Genomic DNA, 21,673 nt, shown 5'->3' on the forward strand with positions numbered 1-21,673 from the left:
GAAGCCAAGAACACACCTCTGAAGGTATGACATCATTAGCTCTAAACATGCACCTTTAACTGTCCTCCTTTAACTCTCTCTCTCTCCCTCTCTCCCTCTCTCTCTCAGTTTTTCCAAGTCTTTTTGCTATTTTTGTGTCTACATTGACGTAACTGTTTAGCGGCGTATTCTGTGATATGTATCTCTATTTCCTGCGTTAGCGCTCGATCTTTTGCGCTCACCACTCTCGTTCGTCTTCTGCAGTACACTTCTGCGTTGACTCACGATGCCATCCTGGTGATCGCCGAGGCCTTCCGTTACCTCCGGAGACAGCGAGTGGACATCTCTCGACGGGGCAGCGCGGGTGACTGCCTGGCGAACCCTGCCGTGCCCTGGAGCCAAGGCATTGACATAGAGCGGGCACTCAAAATGGTAGGAGGGAGCCCGAGTGTGGGCAAGGACATCTCAATGCTGTCTGAAAAAAAAAAAAAAAAAAAAGATGTGCCCTTGTCAGTTGGTATTTATGTTCAGAGACCGTTAACAATACTGTCAACAGTATTTACATGCCCCCTCTCAACATTTCGTGACCTATTTGTTGATCGATTCAATTCTTGTCATTTGTGGTATAGGTTAGCTAAGCTCTTTTCTAGATACTTTTTGTCATTGTTCAATTTGCCATTGCAAAAGGTATTATTGTAGATTCTCTATTGCTGCATAACAGGTTCAGGTTCAAGGTATGACGGGCAACATCCAGTTCGACAGCTTCGGCCGCAGGTCAAACTTCACCATTGATGTTTATGAGATGAAACCTGGGGGTGCCAGGAAGGTAAGTGAGGCTTGCATGACAGGCATGCGGACAGCAGAGAGCAGAGAGGCCAGCTCTGTGTCAGGTTAATGTGGCACTCTTGATTACATGCACAGATCACCTTAATTCAACCTGCCAAGTCTTAATTACCCACTGCAGCAAACAGGGGGGATCTGCCACCGTGTGCCTGCTTACCCGGCTAAGACTAAGAGGACATAAAAACAGAAGATTGTGCACGCACGCACACACACACACACACGCACGCACACACACATACACACAGACACACAGACACACACACACACACACACACACCTACACACCTACACACACACACACACACACACACACACACACACACACACACACACACACACACACACACACACACACACACACACACACACACACACACACACTCACACACACACATGCACAAACATGTACACACAATAATGAAGGTACTACACACACATACTCTCGCTTTCTCACTCAATCATCCTCCATGACACACAGATACACTCTCAATCACAGCTAATTTCCGCTAATCCTGTGCTATCAACATTACTGATGAGCCAGGCACTATCTCTATAAGTATGGCTGCTTCGCCCATGTCAGGAGAGGCCCTAAAGCCATCCTACAGTACCATATTTGTAGTGGCTTAATTAATTAAATGTTTCACCTAAAGGGCAAGCAGTTCATGTACCTATAAAGCTTTTACTTGAAAAAAAATGTCCCTTTCTTGTCAATAACATTGATATTTGTGTCACTTTCAGATCGGGTACTGGAACGAATATGAGAAATTTGTATTTATATCGGACCAGCAGGTTACCAACGAGTCATCTTCTGTGGAAAACCGAACAATTGTGGTCACTACTATTATGGTACACTTTACAATGCTGATTTTCAATGTTCCACCCAAACAATTCTGCCACTCAAGGTCAAGGTGTCCATTGATACATTCTGTCCTGGGAGGGTAGAACCATTTTCTTTTGAGTTGCTTTCCACCCACTCACTACATGTTGAAACAGTCGATACACGCAAGAGTGTTTCAACTGTATCCGTGTGGGTGACAAAGCATTTTGATTTCTATACTTCGGTGGCCTGTTGTAGCAGTGACATCACAATACGGGCTTTGGTAATGACATGTGTAGGCTAGCGCTCTCATTGCATCTAAAAAAAAAAAAAAAAAATCATACTGTTGCATACATACGTAAGTAGAAGCCTGTTTTCTTCCTCATCAAGTAAATGGTGAATGACTCTGGATTTGATGTGAAACAACAATCAACACGAGACTAAAAAAAAAAAAGAGAAAGAATACAGCAGGAAAATGGCAATGGTTATTTCCTGACTGGAGAAGCAAATACTAAGTGTTTGAGGAGGACATAAACAATCGCTGGGTTCCGGCCTCAGCGGTTTTTATTCATCCTGCTCAAAACGATTTTGCCGTCTCCTGAAGTTCTGTACTGAAGTATGATACCTCGGTGCTATTAAGTCTGACATTTTCCGGGGGAGTGGGATTATAAATGAAGTGATCACCACATCAGGAAAGAGAATATGGTGATACCTTCCTTACATAGATGGTGAGATGTTGAAGGAGAAAAGAACTGAAGAAGCGAAAGCCCAGTATCTCCTGGATAGGAAACCATACCGCAGGAAGGATCAGAGCACTTTATGTAAGACTAACTTGATGAATAGCCTCAAGAATAACATCATTAATGCTTTCTCTGTGATTAAATCAAGAGAAAATTAAGCTCACTAAAATTCTACTACAAAGGCTGTGCATCATATCTTTCTCTGACTCTGATAGCACGCTTAATACACAGGAATACACAGATACGATGTGCAGGACTTTAAGATCACAGTCAATGAGGGAAAAAATGCATTTGAATATAGTCTAAAGGCTCTAATTATAGCCATTTTATAACCAATTACACCCAAGGTGAAATGATTTGGGCTAGTAATTATGGCCATTAACAGAGCACATAAGCCTGTGTTCAGCCGCTTCGCTGGAATTAAAGTGCTTGAGAAACATAGGCAGTCGGAGGCAGAGCAGGGAATGCGGATAATTGTAGACCCGGCAAGCCAGAGTAATTAGATTCATAAGCCACGGTTGACGGTCATTATTTAAATGTACCATAAGGTTCGCCTTATCTTACATTTAAAGGAAATGACATTCTTTCTGACTCTGCCTACGATGGACTCATCTTAGGCAAATTCAGAATGTGACAGACAGACAGACAGAGCGTTGAGACATCCGGTGCATAGTGGGTTAGTCATTCGGGCGCGCAGTGTAGATGGAGAAGAAGTTCGTCTGACTCCACAGGAAGTAGATTAGCCCGTTGTCTCGCTGACATTTGATTGCAGTGGATGACGTCCACGTCGTCCGCCGGAACAAGCAAACGATTCCTGCGTGTGCGTAATCCGCACGGCAGTTCTCTCGGGAGTCCGAGGGGGTCGGTGGCTAACTCCCCCACCCCCTTCCCTCCCTCTCCCCCCCCCCCTCCCCACATGCACCGTGAGGGACAAATACGTTCAGCACAGACGACCGAACCATTGCACCAGTCATTCCTGCCCTTCCCACCCTCAAGTGCTCAAGCATCTAGTACTACTCACCCCCACCCCCACCCTGCGCACCCCTAGCTAAGACTAGCACGCTCTAACACCCTCTGCCCCCCTGTGCCTCCACCTCAGCTTGGCTCTGCTCTACTTGTACTGACTCTAACACCAACGGCTGCAGCCATTTTCTGATGTCAGGATAAATGCATCCTACCTTTTTTTTTTTAATTATTATTATTATTATGATTTTTTTTTCAAATGCTGTCTGCCATTGAAGTATGCACTTCTCCCTTTTTGCACACTGTATTGGATGTTATGGCAATGTTAAAAAAAAAAAAAAAGTCTTCCACTGCGCTCTGCAGTGAGTGATCTCCAGTCAGTGCCATTTACTTTATGAACTGGAAAAGAAAAAGTTCCTCCCAATCCCTTCTGTAGCCCTCCACCCTTTCCCATGATCGCCGCCTCCTCCTCCTCTTCCTCCACCTCTTCCTCCACCTCTCCACCCGTGTCTCTCCTCCCACCCCCACACTAAGCCGAGGCAAACCAAATGCACTGTCCGCCTGCATCTGTGTCCCAGTAACACCCCGTTAATTGGAATCCAGTTGACCTTTTTTTTGCAACTGCACTATGCTAATGGTCTGAGCTTTGTGCCAGTGCAACGATGGAGACTGGATGCATTTGGCTGTGCACTGGGTTAGCTTGTTTTGTCATGGGGCAAGCTGTGTGTGTGTGTGTGTGTGTGTGTGTGTGGGTGTGTGTGTGTGTGTGTGTGTGTGTGTACTGTATGTATGGGTGTCTGGGTGTGTGTCTGTGTGTGTGTGTGTGTGTGTGTGTGTGTGTGTGTGTGGGTGTTTGTGTGTGTGGGTGTGGGTGGGTGTGGGTGGGTGTGTGGGCGGGTAGGTGTATGTCTGGGTGTGTGTAACTATGCTTGTATGTTTGTGTGTTTGTTGTATGTATGGGTTGGTGTGGGTGGGAGGGTGGGTAGATGTGTTGTTGGGTGGTGGGAGAGTGGTGTGTGAGTGAGTGTGTGTGTGTGTGTGTGTGTGTGTGTGTGTGTGTGTGTGAAAGAGAGAGAGAGAGAGAGAGAAAGAAATTCTGTCTGGGTTTCACACGTTCACTTTTATGTCGTCTGTCCTGGTTGGGGATGTATGTTTTCTGTACCTGTGCTTACCTGTTAACTGGTATATATAGAATTGTGTGCATGTAGATGTCTGTGTGTAATGTGATTCATCTTTAGCAGTGTATATGTTTCTGAGTATGCATTAGAAAGCATGCATGCATGCTCTCATATCAGGGACATTTTAGTAGATGTTCTCTTCTGTCTAATTTTGGCATGTATGTGTCTGTGTGTATGTGTGTGTGTGGGTCAGTGTGTGTGTGTGTGTGTGTGTGTGTGTGTGTGTGTATGTGTGTGTGTGTGTGTGGATCTGATTGTATGTGTGTGCATGTTTGAATGTGTGTGTGTGTGTGTGTGTGTGTACGCGCGCACGTGTGTGTGTGTTTGTGTGTGTGTGTGTGTGTGTGTGTGTGTGTGCGTGCGTGCGTGACAAACTCAAGCCTACGTTTAATTAACAGGAAGCTCCCTATGTGATGTACAAGAAAAACTATATGCAGCTGGAGGGGAATGAGCGCTATGAGGGCTACTGTGTGGACCTAGCGTCAGAGATCGCAAAACATGTCGGAATTAGATACAAACTGTCCATCGTGTCTGATGGAAAGTATGGGGCCAGGGACCCTGAAACCAAGACCTGGAACGGGATGGTGGGTGAACTGGTGTATGGGGTAAGTCTAGACCTGGTGGCGCTTCTTACTACCCAGGTGGACAAAATATTCAAGTTGACATGAAGCCAGAGACACTCAAACCTCTCATTTTCTTGTCAAAATAAAAAAGCCAACTAGGAGACCCACCTCACATAGAAAGAGCGCAAATTTGCTGCTATTCACATTGATATGCCCCAGTAATACTTTTTTTGTGCAATTTGACAATCCTGGCAAAATTTACTGTTTTAAGTTAATGTTACTGTTTATAGTCGTTATATTAAGAACATATTTCACAGATTACACCATCTTGATGTTCATACACATTCCACATCATCACATACTCAGACACTCCCCATCACTTCCATGTACATGTGCATCCTATATCTGTACATTTTTGAATGGCGTTTTTTGACCTGGAAGTGATTGTGCGTGACCTTCATAAGTCCTTAAGTGTTGCTGGCTTCACACAGGTCTTTTGGTCTTAGGGCCTCTTTTCACTGCAGTGTCTAATCCACTGTATTGCGCAGCTCAAGTCCTCTCACCTCTCACATCTCCCTGGCTGCTACTCCGATACCCTTCCACTACGGCAGGGCATTGGAGAACGTTATAACTCTCTTTGTTATAGGTGCGGAAGAGAGAGAGAGAGCGGTAGACATGCTCCTCTGTATAGAAAAACAGGAGGAGAAAGTGAAAGCGTGGGGGTGATGATCAGCTTGAAGGCAGCCTCGACGCCACCTAATCATTAATCCCCTCACTTCCGCTTTCCTGCCATTCATACACAAATCATCAGCTTCTGACGTGGGGTGGCATTGAAAGGAGAAGTGTGTGTGTGTGTGCGTGTGTGTGTGTGTGTGTGTGTGTGTTTGTGTAAGTGTGTCTGCGTCTGTGTGTTTGTGTATTGAGAGGTAGAGTAGGCCTACAAGACAAGGCAGTATGGCTGTGAATGAGAGATGTGAGCGTGCGTCATGGTTTATTTGTGTGTCTACGTCTGTGTCTATGTGAATTCACTGGGGGAGATCAACAGAATGTCAACCCCAGCTTAACTGCATTTTTACTGCATGGAGTTGAATGTCTGTTTTAATGTCTGCCAACTTTACTTACCACGGAGAGTCCAGAGACCTCCAGAGTGAAGAGGTCAAAAACACGTCTGTCTTAGTCTGTCTTAGAGCACTCTGATAAGAACCCTTGAAATGGCCCAAGATATCCATAACTGGGCCTGCAGGACACTACAGTGTCTCTGCTCAGACCTCTTCACGACGGCGCCCTAGTCACAGTCTAACAGCGCGGCGTAGGCTACTTGTGCATGTCTCTAATGAGCTCTTGAGTTCTGTTCTATTTGTGTCTGACTAACAACAAAGCCTTCCACGGAGACAAAGTAAGAGAATACGCTAAGTACAGGAACTATGAGATATACCTATAAGGGCAGACTAACTAACATGAGACATAACAGACTCCCCCCTTAACATGTAATGCTTCATTGAACCACGTTTATTGGTCAGCATATTTATTTTGCCCAGCTGCCATGCTCATGTGACTACATTATGTTTGTCCTCATGTGCACCTACAGTACGTATGACTAATCCACTGTTGGCTCTTGTTCATCCTAAATGACCCAGAACAAAGATGTCCTAATATGGTTATTAAAATGAATAAGACGGATATTTGCCGTTTAGACCACGAGAATAAGGAGTAGATATGCAGTGTGTGTATTGCAGTGTTGTAATGAACCCAACAACGCACCTTCTATGTGTTTGTTCCGGTAATGGACCAGCTGTGTTCTAATGGCACATTGTGTGTTGGCTCGGCGTCGTCTTGCATGTGTGTCTGCACGGGGGGTGTACTGTGTGATTGACCGCCTTGTATTTTTCCAGAGAGCCGATATTGCCGTCGCCCCTCTCACCATTACTCTGGTGAGGGAGGAGGTCATAGACTTCTCCAAGCCCTTCATGAGCTTGGGCATCTCCATCATGATCAAGAAGCCCCAGAAATCCAAGCCGGGGGTCTTCTCCTTCCTGGACCCGCTGGCCTACGAGATCTGGATGTGCATCGTGTTCGCCTACATCGGCGTGAGCGTGGTGCTGTTCCTGGTCAGCCGCTTCAGCCCGTACGAGTGGCATCTGGACGAGAGCGACGAGGCCAAAGACCCCCAGTCCCCGCCCGACCCGCCCAACGACTTTGGCATTTTTAACAGCCTGTGGTTCTCTCTGGGTGCCTTCATGCAGCAGGGATGCGATATCTCGCCAAGGTTGGTGCTCAGTCAGTCCCACTCTCTCCATTGTCACCCAGCACATCCACCCGCCTCCACCTCCACCTCCCTCTGCATTTTACTATCACAGTCTCACTCTTGTCACTGAGCCCATGGTGCATATATGGTATTGGGGAGTCGTTTTTTTGCATGAGTCTTTGTTCAGCTTTTCATCCATTTTTGTTTTGTGTTGGTCCGTTACCGTGACGTTGTCGTCATCCTTCATTTGCGAGATTACCGAAGCTCTCTTTCTGTTGCTCTCTCTCTTCTGACTCAGATATTCAGTCGGACTTTGCGTCTCTTTTTTGAGTTTTTTTTTTTGTTTGTTTGTAGGGTGCAGTGTAAGCCATTTTAGCACAGCAGCCTGTGACTACCGCGAGCAAACGCCAGTCACAGGTGATGCAATTAGATCTGCATGCGCCCTAGTTCTTTTAGCCACTTATTTGGAAAACGGGACCTGAAGCAAATCGGTTATTATTTATCAGTCTGCCCCTCACTCCTCCTCTCTCACTCTCTCTCTCTCTCTCTTCCTCTCTGCGCTTTCTCTGGTCCCTTTCTCCAATCCTCTCCAGTAATGCTATTACCGCTCTTTCATTTATTCCTTTTTTATTTCTCTCACTTCTTCTTTCTCTCTCTCTCTCTCTCTCTCTCTCTCTCAATTCGCTTACCCTTTTTTGTATTTTGCTCTCAGTATCTCTCAGTCGCCCTTATTCTGTCTTTCTCGCTTGCTCTATTCTCTCTCTCTCTCTCTCTCTCGCACTTTCTCTCACACTGAACTTCTTTCTACCTTTTACTGGCTTTGCCTGCTGCATGTGATGCTGTGCAATGCATCCACTCGAATAGCTTATATTCACCATGTGTTTGACTGTAAAATGCACCGGGTGATCACTCGCACGTCGATGTGTGTGTGTATGTGTGTGTGCGTTGGTGTCGGTTTCTCTGTCTCTCTCGTGCATGCCTCTTGGAGGGTTACCGTGTTTTTGCTGCATATTCTCCCATTTTACGGTCATGCCTGGTGCATATAACCCATTTTACAGTGGAAGACTGATCCAGCTCTCTCCACAAACCCCCCCCAACCTGCACCTCCTTCCATCGCACCAGATCACCATTATTTCATTCCTCCATCGACGTCGTGTTTTCACTCCACCGTAGACTTCGTGCGCCCAGGTCTCGTCATTCATTCTGTCCATCATCATGGTCATCGGAAATTGTGAGTGGCGTTCTGGATGTCAGTGCCTGAGGCGTTGTTATTGTTGCCATTACCCCATGCAACCTACAGCCATTTTCTTTTCACGTGGTTGAAATCTTTCATCTTACGGAGCTTTGTCCTCTGAAGATGACTTTAACAACTAACAGCATCATAAGTGGTTTCGCAAATATCCACAAATGGGGGAACACAGTTTTTTGTTCTTACGGTGCATTGTGCATGGTGCTCAGTTAACATGTTTTTTTAAAAAAAATCCAGCACAGTTTATGACTCATGATATGTCAGTTCAAAACGTTTGGAGGTAGAGAGGAGTAGATAGGCCAGTGAAGATGGCTTGTGTCCATTAGCCAAACCTATGTTTGTGCGTGAGTGCTCTGGTTCAGAGTAGAGTCTTTCTCTGGAGACAGGTGAGTGGACCTACGTGTTCCTCCTTCTGAGATCCTGTGCTCTGTGTGTGTGGCCCTAGGAAGACGCTGGGTCACACCAGGTGAAGGCAAAGGCAAAACACTGGACTCAGGAGCACTAAACTGTTATTTCCCCCAAAAGCCTGTCCTTAAAATCCAGGGTCTAACTCAAAGTGAGCCTCCTGCTCTCCTGCCTATTTCTCTCTCTCTCTCTCTCTCTCTCTCTCTCTCTGTCTGTCTTTCTCTCTCTCTCTCTCTCTCAGATCTCTCTCAGGTCGTATCGTTGGGGGTGTGTGGTGGTTCTTCACCCTCATTATCATCTCGTCCTACACTGCCAACCTGGCAGCCTTCCTCACCGTGGAGAGGATGGTCTCCCCCATTGAGAGTGCTGAAGACTTGGCCAAACAGACAGAGATTGCCTATGGTACACTAGACTCTGGCTCGACAAAAGAGTTCTTTAGGGTGAGTTGTGTTGGGCGAGATCGAGCTTGCCTTACCTGTCTTGTCTTACCCTGGGAACACAGGAAATGATGAATTAACCATGCAAAGCGAAATGTAGCATCTCCTGTGAGTGCATAACATGTCTGTATGGTCTCATTCTTTCTTTTTTCTGTCTTTCTTCCTTTTTCTCTTCTTCTCTCTCTCTCCCACCGTTGTGCTCTCTCTAGCTCCTCTTGTCATTTTACAGCGCATTTAATTAAGGTTCTGTCAGACTGATTAATAACATTTCTCTAACATTTTGATTCTGGTCTGCAGGGAGAGACACACTACACACCCACTCATGTACACACATCCAGACATAACCCCCCCTGACACACACATACATACACACACATGCGCGCGCACACACACACACACACACACACACACACACACAAACCTCACTTGACTTTGAACAACAAACTGCATGTTAAACACCGTGATCTGCAGACACAAGACATCCCCACTCATTTCTATCAAACCAGTGTGCTGTTAATGTTCTCTGTGTTGACATGATGCCATAACATCATCAGACATTAGACGTTTCCATTTTCTTTTCAGACTCGCATATCAGCGGATGCAGTGAACTGTGAAAAGTAATCCCTCAAAAGTTACTGAAAGGGAAATAGCTCTGGTATCAGTAATGTGCACCGCCTGATACAGTTACACAGTGAAATTGATCATAAATCAGCAACTGCTGCGGGTGTAATGGTAGCCGTGGGTCTGTCTCGTTGCTGTTGCACATTGCTCTCTGGTCAAGCTGAACCTTCAGACATATGGTGTATCTGTAACTTCCATCAAATGTGACTAGAACACATTTTTGTGTAATCAGATGCCATCATACAGAGCTACACTTAAACAGCATGGGCTCAGCATGCTAGCCTTAGTGCACACAGATGGTATTCTTTGCCTATCTAAGTCAAGTACACTTCATTGTCATTTCAGCTATATCCATTATATACACTATATGATGCAATGTGGCAAAGCACACAGATTAGACATTTATGCCAACCCCTTGAAGCACACAGCAGCACATTCTGAGCACGATGACAACATGAAAAGGATCTATTATTGGATCTAGTCTTTGCTAGTTCTGTTGGGTTATCGCTCTCGTCTGTTTGAGTTTTTCGAGACAGAGAAAGACAGACAGGCACGGTCAGTTGAAAGCTGTCTCAAAACGTGGTCAGTGTTATCAGTGTCCATCCTCCAGCCCAGTGTGTTTGTCCTGCTCCGGTGTTGGCGGCGGTGGAGCTGGCCTGCGCCGGCCATCGGGTTGGCATTTAGAGCGACCCCCCCATGACATTTACAGGGTTTCTGTGGAGACATCCATTTATGTCACTTCCTTCATATTAAACAGCTTCCTCTCTGACCTTCACCTGGAACACCAGAGTTTCATCATCATCTCTCTCTCTTTCTCTCTCTCTCTCTCTCTCTCTCTCTCTCTCTAACACTCTCTATTTTCCTCTGTATATTTCACTCTCTCTTTCAACCCTAACATATTTCTTGTCACTAGTCCATTGCCGTGCATGTCAACATTTTTGTTGAGCATATTATATTGTAGCAAATATTTTGGGCATATTTGTGGGGTTAACCTTTGCAGAGTATATTAGTATGGATGCTTTGCAAATCATCATTGGACTCAGTTTACTACAGAGAATCAAAGCCCTAAGACCCATTGAGAGGACACATCCAAAATTATCTGTTGTGTAGCATCCAAATTTGGCTTGCCCTACTACTGCATAAAACCCAGTCCGGATATAACTGTTTTCCCGGGTTATAACTGGCTCTAGCCCTCAATAGTCTCTCCATTATGCAGCAGAATATGTGTGTGCAACATTTGAGAAACCACAGCACTACTGAATGTGTGCAGCCACATGTAAAAAGATGGACCATCTAATACATCTATGCATAATTAGGGAACTCAACAACACAGGGTTATAAATGTTTTGCGTGCACGTTTCTGGCAGCCCAGCCTTTTGCACTCGGAGTAGAGCATCTCTGTGGAAAGGCAAAGCAAAGCAGGCTCCCTTATGGCCGACTCATCAAAGCGTGAAATGCTATTGAAATAAAGCGGTGACACGGCACACAAAAGACTTAACCAGGAGGACTTATGATTGCATTTCATGGGTTTTACCGACACTGACAGCTTTTTGGAGTGGGCTCTGGGCAAGTTTCACTGTGAGAGGTGGTTTATAGAGAAGGATTGAGCACAAGCTAAGTTTGTGGAGCTAACTCAGCAGGATTTCTTTCTACTCTCATATTGTTTCACTGGATATTTGTCAAGCTCTGGTCCTTGCTTTTAGGGGTTAGATGAACATAAGTGTATTTCTGAGTCAACTGCAGTGTATATCACCAGTCCATCCGACATTTTCACGACCAAATTTAACCGTATCTAGCAAAAGTCATGCTTCCCTCAGTGGGAGGACTACTCGTTGGCATTTTGTGAATTCAAAAATAGCAACGTAAAGATTGTGTTGTTTTATGTTGTGCTATGTTTACCTACCTAGTCAATCATAGCTGTAGTCACTTAGTGTATGCCTCACAGCCATTGTGATTTTGTTTGATTTAAAGGCTTTCATTTTTTTCTTTATGTGGAAAATGAGCCTACTGTATATTCTATGACATTTTTATGCCATGTTCATTTCTGTCCCGTACAAACATACTCTGTCTCTCTCTTTTTCTCTCTCTCACATAGTCTTTTGGTATATACTGTATCTTGGGTTTGTTTTGTATTTTGTCTGCCAGTCAGGGCACGGCTCTGTGATTCCCAGCGTCTTCTGTACAACTGTCCTCCTGGTCTCTCTTCTCTCTCCCTCATATCCACAGCGCTCCAAAATAGCCGTGTATGAAAAAATGTGGTCGTACATGAAATCGGCCGAGCCCTCAGTGTTCGCCAAGACCACCCCCGACGGAGTCGCCCGCGTGCGCAAGTCGAAGGGCAAGTTCGCCTTTCTGCTGGAGTCCACCATGAACGAGTACATCGAGCAACGCAAGCCCTGCGACACCATGAAAGTCGGCGGGAACCTGGATTCTAAGGGATACGGCGTGGCCACGCCCAAAGGCTCGGCATTAAGGTGGGTGGGATAATATAACAATCGTCCATGTTGTTATAGTATTCCACCTACCCTGATGTCTCCTGTGTTCATATTGCTTCATGTCCACTGTTTTCTGTTCTCTGCCACATCTCCACTCCCACTGCCCCACTCCGACACACATGCCACTCGCCATACTGTTTACTGTTGCCATAGCCACATTCACAGTATTCCTGTCTGTTGTTATCTGTAACTGCTGTCAAAGTAGTCCTCTGGTTACCTTCTGTTTGTGTTTTCAAACAAATCACACAAACTCACAGTATCCCATCATACAACATGAACATGCATATATACAACATGCATCATCATCTACCCTCAAATCAATGAAAACATGTTTCATGTAGGGATCCATGAACTCTTTCAGGTCATGTTTTCAGTACCCCCCCCCCCCCCCACATCCATTTTACCAGAATTACATCATCGTAGTACACATATTCATCATCATCATCATCATCATCATCATCATCATGACCATCCCATAATAAGCCCTCCCATAAGCCCCTCAGTGACACTCACTGTCCTGTTCCCATCTCGTCTTCTCCCTTATCCCCTCTGTGTTGAGGTAATCAGTTTGACAGTGATGTTGTCTTTTGTCTAGTGTTACCATTGATACATCACTTACATATTTCTGTTTAAATTTAATTTAAATTTGTTCATAATTTTTGATATATCATTAATTTTGTTACCTTTTCCTTGTTTTGCAAAGTTTCCCTTTTTCGTTTACCGATCTTTTAACATAGTTTGGCTTTTTCTCTTCGTTCCATTGTTGTCACTGTTGTCGGTCACGTCTCCTCCCCCCCCCCCTCCTCTCCGGACCCTCCCTATCTACTGTCCTTTGCTTCACGTGTCTCTGTCAGCTCTTGAGTCAAGTTGTTTAGCGTTTGCTTCTAGTTTTTAAGTCCTATGCATTTCTTCTTCTTTCTGTTCTTTCTATTGCATTAAGCTGCTCAGTTTTCTGTGCCGAATGTTTAACTTGCATGCTGTTTGTTGCTGTTACTTTTCTCTTCTCGATGACAGAGTGTCCCCATCCCGCACCCTTCACTTCAGACCTCCCTCCATGCCACTTTTTCCGGATCAACACTTTCTTTGCTTTAGAGAGCACTTGTTACTCTCACTCCTATCTCTTCACTACAGTGAAATTAACTAATTAACCAATTTGTCCTTCTCGTGCTCCCCTTGTGAACCATTGATTCTTACTTATATACCACAGCTTTAATAGTACTATTACTATTATTACTACTAACATTCTAATATATTAGATTTCTCACGGACCTGTTCATTTTCTTACAAGTCATGTTTTATCGTTTCAAGAAATGCTGTTAACCTGGCAGTACTTAAACTGAACGAGCAGGGCCTGTTGGACAAATTGAAAAACAAATGGTGGTACGACAAGGGAGAGTGCGGCAGCGGGGGCGGGGACTCCAAGGTCAGCCTCAATGTCACCAAAAACCGGGTATCTGAGAGAAGAGTAATCGGCAAGGCTGTTTACAGCGTTTTAAAATATGGTACACTGGGCGTATCCACAGCCTTAACCAAGCCCAATGTGACAGAACCATTATCAGATTTGAAGAAAAAAAAACAAAAAAAACAAACAAAATAAAAATGTGTAGCTTTTTGCATTTTTGTTATCAAGCAACTAAGATCAAACTGGGAACCCTTTACTTGGCTAATAGAGGAAGAAGAGCAGTAAGTGACGCTGGCCATCGTAAGAATCAGTCCACGAGGCTATTGGCCCGGACTCAAGTGAGAGAGTTGCACCTTTTGGTGCCCCCGGAGGTTTGTGTGTATATAGACGTGTGCAGCTCTTTAGAGCCGCCGTAATTAACCGTAGTTAACCGTAGTGCAGCTCTCTCTAAGGACAGAGTAATACTGTATGCTCAATGTGCATTGCAGAGATAGCGTTCAGTCAGGGGATGCTAGCTAGTTCATTTAGAGTATGTGGGTATGTTTGTGTGAGCAGACCTCAGTCTAAGTCTGAGTGGCTTGCCCTGTAGTCGCGAAAGGCAGCAGTTGTTTTCGGTTGCTTTTCTTCTACAGGGCAATAGAGGGTGGGAAAAAAAAGTAATAAATAACAGCCACGATCTAGTAAGAAATAGCAAGTCAGTCAGTATTCAGCATTCATAAATTAAGCTACATTTCTTTAAAAACAGTACAAGCCCTCAGTCAATATGTGTTAGACCATATTGCCATATTGATAAGAGCATTTATTATCTGAATAATGCCAATACCACCACCACCACAACAGATCCACTATTAAAAAAAGCTCCGTCATGGCCCACTGTGTCCCAGCGTAGACACTGGGCACCTCTGGAAGGCTGCTGACCTGGGAGACGGGGGGTGCAATAGTCTAGGGATGGCGAGGCGAGCAGCGTTGTCTTGAGGGGACTAAGCATTGCAGGCAAACGTGAGAATTCTAATGACTAAGAGACATCAAACCACAAATAAAACCAAAAAAAAAAAAAAAAGATCTTTTGCCCACTTCTGACCCAGCACCGAAAGGAAATGCCAGCCCCGTTGCATCCAGGGCTCTGATTGGTTTGGTCTCTGACTGACAAAACCTCAAGACCAATCCACACCTTTTTTTCCCCTGCACGGCACATTTCCGTGAGCCAGTTGAAAGTGGGTAGCCCTTGACCTGCACTTGACCTGTTATGAACTCCCAAGTACACACATTAGCCCTCTATGTTCATACATCACGTAGAAGCGTACACACCCCAAACTCTCTCTCTCACACTCACACACACACACGCCTCCCGTCCACATTCACACCCCATATAGGAGCTTGCACACAAAAACAGTCTCTCTCTCCCACTCACACATGCCCCCCCTTTAGACCACACTCCCTCTGTCACCCAGACTATATTTAAAAGCCTACATACAGTATACAACACATTCTCTTTCTCACATGCACACACACACACACACACTACACTCACATTGCCCACAGTAGCCCACAGCGGTGGCCGTGTGTCCACTGCGTTTTTTTTTTTTTTTTTTTTTTCTCCCTTTGTTTTTTTTTTCTGCGTGCTTTGCTTGCACTCTGCAGCCCTCTGCGCTCAGCACATTGTAAGCCGCGCGGCAGATCCAGCTCTGGGCCTCTTGCTCTCAGTGATTCCCTCCTGGTCGTAAGCGGGACGGGAACACTAAACAAGACCCCCAAGATGGCTGCCTCGTCCAATCGGCAATGTGCTCGGCCTTCTGGGTAAAAAAAAAAAAAAGGGTAGGCACAGCCATGTTATGGTATCACATTTGACCGCCACATTTCCTGTTTATTCAGATTGTTTTTCCTAAAAATGCATGCACTTGTACTTTAACGCTGTGTGCTAAATATATTGTATGTAATAACCACTGAGAGAGGGTATATTTAGGTCAGCAGAGAAAAATCATCTTAATATGTATTCAGCTCTGTTTAATTTTCAATTCAGTGAGGGCTTTTATGAAAACCTTTGGCCAAATATTTCATGCAGGGAACAGCATCAATCTATTCCAGTCAGTTCATATTTCACTCTGATCTTTAATTGAAACTGTATATATTATGTAAGAGAAATGGGACATGTCAAACAAATTCATGATTAATTCATGTAATGTTATCATTATAGTTTAATAAGTGGTCATTTTAATGTTTTATTTTGTACATTCTTGCATGAAGTATTCATGGTCCTAGTTTGTTTTGGGTCAGTATTTTGTTGTTTGTATTCATTTGGATGTTATATACCTTTTGTCTTATTTTATTTTCTTTATATATATTTTTTAAAAATATTACTTTTTTCATAGATGTGGTTTAAAAGCCAGTTTAACATGCTGGCCAAAACAAAGGCCCTCAGAAGAGCAATGACTGAAAAACATATCATACTTCCTGTTCACATACCAAGTACATTCAAACTGAAACCTTCTTTTTATGATACCTGAAGTGTTTTGGTGATATGCTATGTTGTAAGCTTGAATGTATGTATATATATACTGTAATTGTATATAGTTTTTTTTTGTCACTGGGCAGTGGTCACCCTACGGTGTGTTGGCTCCCATGCATTGGCCGGGTGGCAGTCTGTTAGATCAGCTCTGTCCTCCACTGACTGTATGGCTCAAAGTCACAGACTCCCCAGAGGTGGGCTGAGAGCTGCAGGTGTCAGAGCGCATTCAGTCCTCTCGCGGCGCCCTGACCTGTTGGACACTCTCACTGCGGCAGAGGCGCAATGCTTCACCCGTGCAGACGTGAAGCATACTGAACCTGGCCACTGCGTAGGCCGTGTTGCAATACCCTGTGGAGTGACCTGTCAGGATGGAATTGCCTGAGATGCCCATTCTACTGAGCTTGGTTATTATGTTTTTTTTAGTTTTTTTTTAGATCACTTGTTTATTGGCCCTCCGGCTTTTCCAACCTCCCTCTTGTCCATTAGTGAATAACCCACTGAATTCTTTTTACAATTATTTTTTACGACAGTGAACCAAATCTCCTCTGAAAAATGAGCTGAGGATCATAGTGACATTTTCTTGCAATTGTAAGCCCTCTGGCTGTTAAAGGTCAGATTGAACATCCAAAAGCTCATCCCCATAAATTAATATATTTTGAATGGCTCCCCCCACCCCCCTGGTTTAGACCAAAGATTTTAGAGCGCTATGCTCTTAAATCTTTGATTCAGACCAAATGTTTATGCACTACAGATTTTTAGTCAGTATGTAGCGTTGTGTGGGCATCCTTCCTCACCAAGGCTCGCTGTGTCTCAGCACTGCTTTGGTGAGTCTGTGTCGCAGCTGGTGCCTTCGAGCCTCGCTGCCCCCCGACGAGCAGCGGACTCCGGAGCGAGCGCAGCCTTCACCCGGCCCACGCCCGCTCTGGAATCGGCCGCCTGCCCGCCCCAATCCCTGGGCGCACACGCTACGTGCATAGAAAATGTCCCGTTCCCCTTTTACTTGGCCAAGTCCGACTCCGACGGTGTTAACATCAGAGGGCCAAGCAGGCCAGCTGTTGCCGTCGTTGTTGTGCTAACTGGGTTTTTTGAACCGCCGCTTTTCAAAATGTAACAGGGTTCCGCTCAAGCGCCCGCCCTGCTGTCACTGTTGCAGCTGTGCAGGGGGACTTGTGAACACGCCTCTGCTTCTGAAAACAGGCGTGCCACTTTATCCCTGTTCCCTCACACTGACTCCCCATAGTCCCCCCCCCCCCCCCCCCCCCCCCCCAAAAAAAAAGAAAAATCCATTACTATTATTTCTGTATCTTTTAGTCCTCAGGCTGTAGAGCAGCCAATTACACATCTAATCTAATCATCTAATTTAATCAGACTAAAAGGCGTCATTTAGACTCTTGCTATACCATTGTTTAATGTTATATGTTTGAACATTTTGATATGGTTTGGTATTGTTCTCGCCATTGCTCATTTATGTTAGGTCCCCCCAACAGTGCCTTTAACTATGTGTGTATGTATGTTCTGTTTGTTTGGCTTTGTATTGCTGTGCAGTTACATTTTGACCCTGATGTAACTTCATCTTATCCAGTTCAGTGTTCATTGTTGAAAGAAACTGTATTGCTGTTGAAACTGTTCAAAGGATTGGGGAAGGGGGATAAGTACAGTACTTCTAAATTTGGTTCAGATTATCAGATTAGCCGCCATAGAACTCAGAAAAGAGGCATTTTAGTTGTTGAACCTCTCTTCAGAGTTAACACTTTTGAAGTCTGCAGTGGTGAATACAATATATTTCATGTTAAATACAACCGTTCATCATTTTCAGAAAGAGAATAAACAGGGGAATCTAGCAGTCATGGTGGTGCCATAATGCCTTTCAAAAGAATAGCCCGTCAAAATTGCTTCCCGCTGGGAGCGTATTTGAACTCCATCCCAGTTACTCCATGAGGTGTCAGAGAGCAATTCGGTTACACCTCTATTACATTTCTTCTGAAGTGATATTTGCCAAACCAATCTGGTTACCTTATCCGAGGGAGCACTGTTTGTCAGAACAAAGTACTGTAGGCAGTCATACCACACAGAATCATAGATAAGACGTTTAGATCTTCAATTAGAATATCATGATGTTGGGCTACTTTTTTGTAAGACCTTGGCTACCACCTTCAAACAACAATAACTATCAGGAAACGTGAACATCTCTCTGACTGCTGGTTTTGTTTGTCTGTTAGTCAAGAAAGGGTTCCTGTAGGATCTAACTTGCGAAATACCGGTTGAAAAAAGCTACATGGATCAATTAATATTTACGAGTTAACACTGCATTTTCTCTCCATATATCATTCTGTTATTCTAGTTGCTGTATCAATTCTTCTCTTTTGGAACAGTGTGTGCCGATTACTCAAAGCGATAGAGGTAGTGCCTGGCTCTCTAGGGTAGACCTCCTGTCTGAAAGGTAACATAGTTTTACTGCTTGCTGTCTGTGATGTCATCGGGCCAGGTACCCTGCATTATCGCTTTGTCTAAAGTCTAAAGTAGTCAAAACTTGAATAACATAAAATAACATAATACAATGTTATTTATGTTATTTCCCACGTGAAGAACTCCTGTAAACCTTGCAGTATTGAAACTCAGTGAACAAGGCATCTTAGACAAGCTGAAAAACAAATGGTGGTACGATAAGGGTGAATGTGGAACCAAGGACTCGGGAAGCAAGGTCAGTCGCTGCAGGTCTTTCTGTGCTAACTGCATTCTGAATTTCATTGTTCATACACATAGTGTTTTATGAATGCAAACATAAAGCGATACACACGGATGAATAAGACATGGATTGCAAATGACCCCCATTAATCATTTATTCACACCTTTTTCTCTTAAGATGGGACATGGCAGTCTAAGAAGTGACAAAAAGGCCTCTTAACTTGTAATATTATTGCCATTCTTTCAAGTAATCTCTTAATTTGCCCACACACATAAACTGTTGTGATTGATAGTGGAACAGCCACAGCATGCCTTGGAAGAAATGTTAAGTATGTAATCATTTTGTTATTACCAAACAGACACCATTTAGATAAGAATCTGAATTAGAACCATTTTGCTGAAGTGATATTTGCCAAACCCTCATTGAGAATTTATTTATAGGTGTCCTTACTGATTTGCGTGGCAGTTGAATATATCAAATCCTTTAACATTATGCCGTGTGAACGAGAGACAAGTCTCCTTATCCTGATACAGCACAAACATAGCGTCTGCCAAGACTCCAGCAGGTGACTAGGTGGTAGAGAGTGGAGGTTGGCAGAGGTGTTTGGAGGTGAACCTTCATTATAAGTAGACTTGCTCATCACTCTCCATGAAGTTAAGGCATTTGATAAATCAGTCTTTAACCCTCTGGGGGACTGCAGAGGTCCCATCCTCCCCATCTCTCTCTTTCTCTCTCCCTCTGAGCGTCCTTCTCTCTTATACAAGCCTCTAGTCTACAGTATAGGCCACCTTCTTAGGTGGAATCCACAGAAGCTCTCATAGGGTTAAAATGCAAATGGTAAATCTCTTATAAATATATTCCAATATCTGGGGGTTCGGGAGTTTGCAACAGCAAAATGGTTGTAATTCACCTCATCAAAGCCTGTGACTTTACACCATAACTGTGTAGATTAAAAAATAATAATAATTAAATAACAAACTGCACAAGCAGGACAGTAAAAGTGAGGTTAACGTCATAGTTCAGAAAGGGATTGACCTGTTAGTTACTGACCCGCTTCCGAAAACGATGACTTCTGAGGAGATGATTACCGTACTTTTATCCAAGATGTAATGTCTTAATATTTTACAAAAAAATGGTCTTGTGTAAAGCCCCAGGGCTTCTCTTTGAGGACAGTGTACAGTAGCTTATCCGTGTCTCTTGGCTTTGGGGTACATTTGGAGGGCAAGTGGGGTGGAAGAGGCTATGCCTTTTCAAAGTTAGTTTAGCATTATAGAGGGTACTTTGATAGCATCTCAAAATGATTCGCTGATAAATGCTTGTAATGTTATCAGTTATTATTGACATCTTTGCATCATTTTGCATAGATCAGCTTGTTATTGATCCCTCGATCTGAGGTTAACTTATTGATTCCGTACAAAAGTAAAAATGTGTTTCCTGGGACTTTTTGTAGAGTTATTTTAGGTGGGTGGGTGGGGTGGGGTAGTCCCTGTGTTCTTCTGATGCTGCTTCCGTGTAGCCTCTGAGAGTGCCTGATGAGTGTTGTCTGCACCCCCAGGACAAGACCAGTGCACTGAGCCTCAGTAATGTGGCTGGAGTCTTCTACATCCTGGTGGGGGGGCTGGGCCTGGCCATGACCGTGGCCCTTGTGGAGTTCTGTTATAAGTCCCACCAGGAGACCAAAAGACTCAAACTAGCCAAAAATGCTCAGAACTTCAAACCTGCTCCTCCGGCAAACACACAGAACTTTGCTACCTACAGAGAGGGTTACAACGTGTACGGGACAGAGAGCGTCAAGATCTAATGGTACACTCAGGAGATTATCATTTTGTTCCTCGTGGACTTAAGTGTATGTGTATGTGTGTTTATATTAATCGTTTTAGTAGTGGTAATGGACATAGTAATCAAAAATGTCTTATTGTCCAAATAATGCATTGTGTTATGTTCTTTTAAAGCAGGTGACTGCAGAGAAAGAGACCTGGTCAGTTTTGACCCCCCCCCCCCCCCCCCCCCAAGAAGCCCATGGTGAATTGATGCCAGCAGAGTCTGAAGTTGCCTAACCTGATGTGAAAATCAGATTGTACTGACGATGCAACACGACTTGAATCATGGGACTTGAAGTCTCTCAGTGCCTTACCGCGCCTACTGCGTCAGAGCAATGCAAACTGTCACCCAACAGGAATCCCGACAAGAGGAAAAAATGAGAGACAAAATCCTACATCGATGAAACATTCACCTATTAATACAACATTTCTGGACGTTTTTCGAAGAGGGAAAAAAACAATATTCCCGAGAAACTCCATCTTGTTCTCGGACACATAAGAATGAAAGCTTCACTGCTGAAAGCTTCACTTTAAATCATCATAATCTCTTTTTAGCCATATTTTAATCAAGAAAATATTTAATGAAGTTATATTGTGTTGCTTCATTTAACATTACTGTCATCTTGATGATTTAATCTAAATATATGTGTAACATTATAGTTTATTTTATTAAACTTAGGACAGAACATTTCTAGAATAAGGAACATAGAGAGAAACTTAGAGG

The 21,673-nt window shown here is 44.1% G+C and overlaps 1 protein-coding gene across 1 annotated transcript in view; it reads left to right on the forward strand.

Moving 5' to 3' along the window:
- The window catches only part of gria3a (glutamate receptor, ionotropic, AMPA 3a), a 59,189-nt gene extending 38,061 nt beyond the window's left edge, over positions 1–21,128 (forward strand). Inside the window, exons 6-16 of the mRNA XM_062536841.1 lie at positions 1–24; positions 244–411; positions 701–805; positions 1,561–1,668; positions 4,919–5,125; positions 6,976–7,349; positions 9,224–9,422; positions 12,267–12,514; positions 13,844–13,958; positions 20,685–20,932; positions 21,082–21,128. The exon at positions 1–24 is cut by the window's left edge and continues 138 nt beyond it. Coding sequence (XP_062392825.1) covers positions 1–24; positions 244–411; positions 701–805; positions 1,561–1,668; positions 4,919–5,125; positions 6,976–7,349; positions 9,224–9,422; positions 12,267–12,514; positions 13,844–13,958; positions 20,685–20,930 — 1,794 coding nt within the window. The 3' untranslated portion in view covers positions 20,931–20,932; positions 21,082–21,128. The remainder of the gene's footprint in view (positions 25–243; positions 412–700; positions 806–1,560; positions 1,669–4,918; positions 5,126–6,975; positions 7,350–9,223; positions 9,423–12,266; positions 12,515–13,843; positions 13,959–20,684; positions 20,933–21,081) is intronic.
- Positions 21,129–21,673: the final 545 nt, after the last annotated feature.

This window comes from Sardina pilchardus, chromosome 5 (genome assembly GCF_963854185.1).
Source record: "Sardina pilchardus chromosome 5, fSarPil1.1, whole genome shotgun sequence".
NCBI lineage: Eukaryota > Metazoa > Chordata > Actinopteri > Clupeiformes > Clupeidae > Sardina > Sardina pilchardus.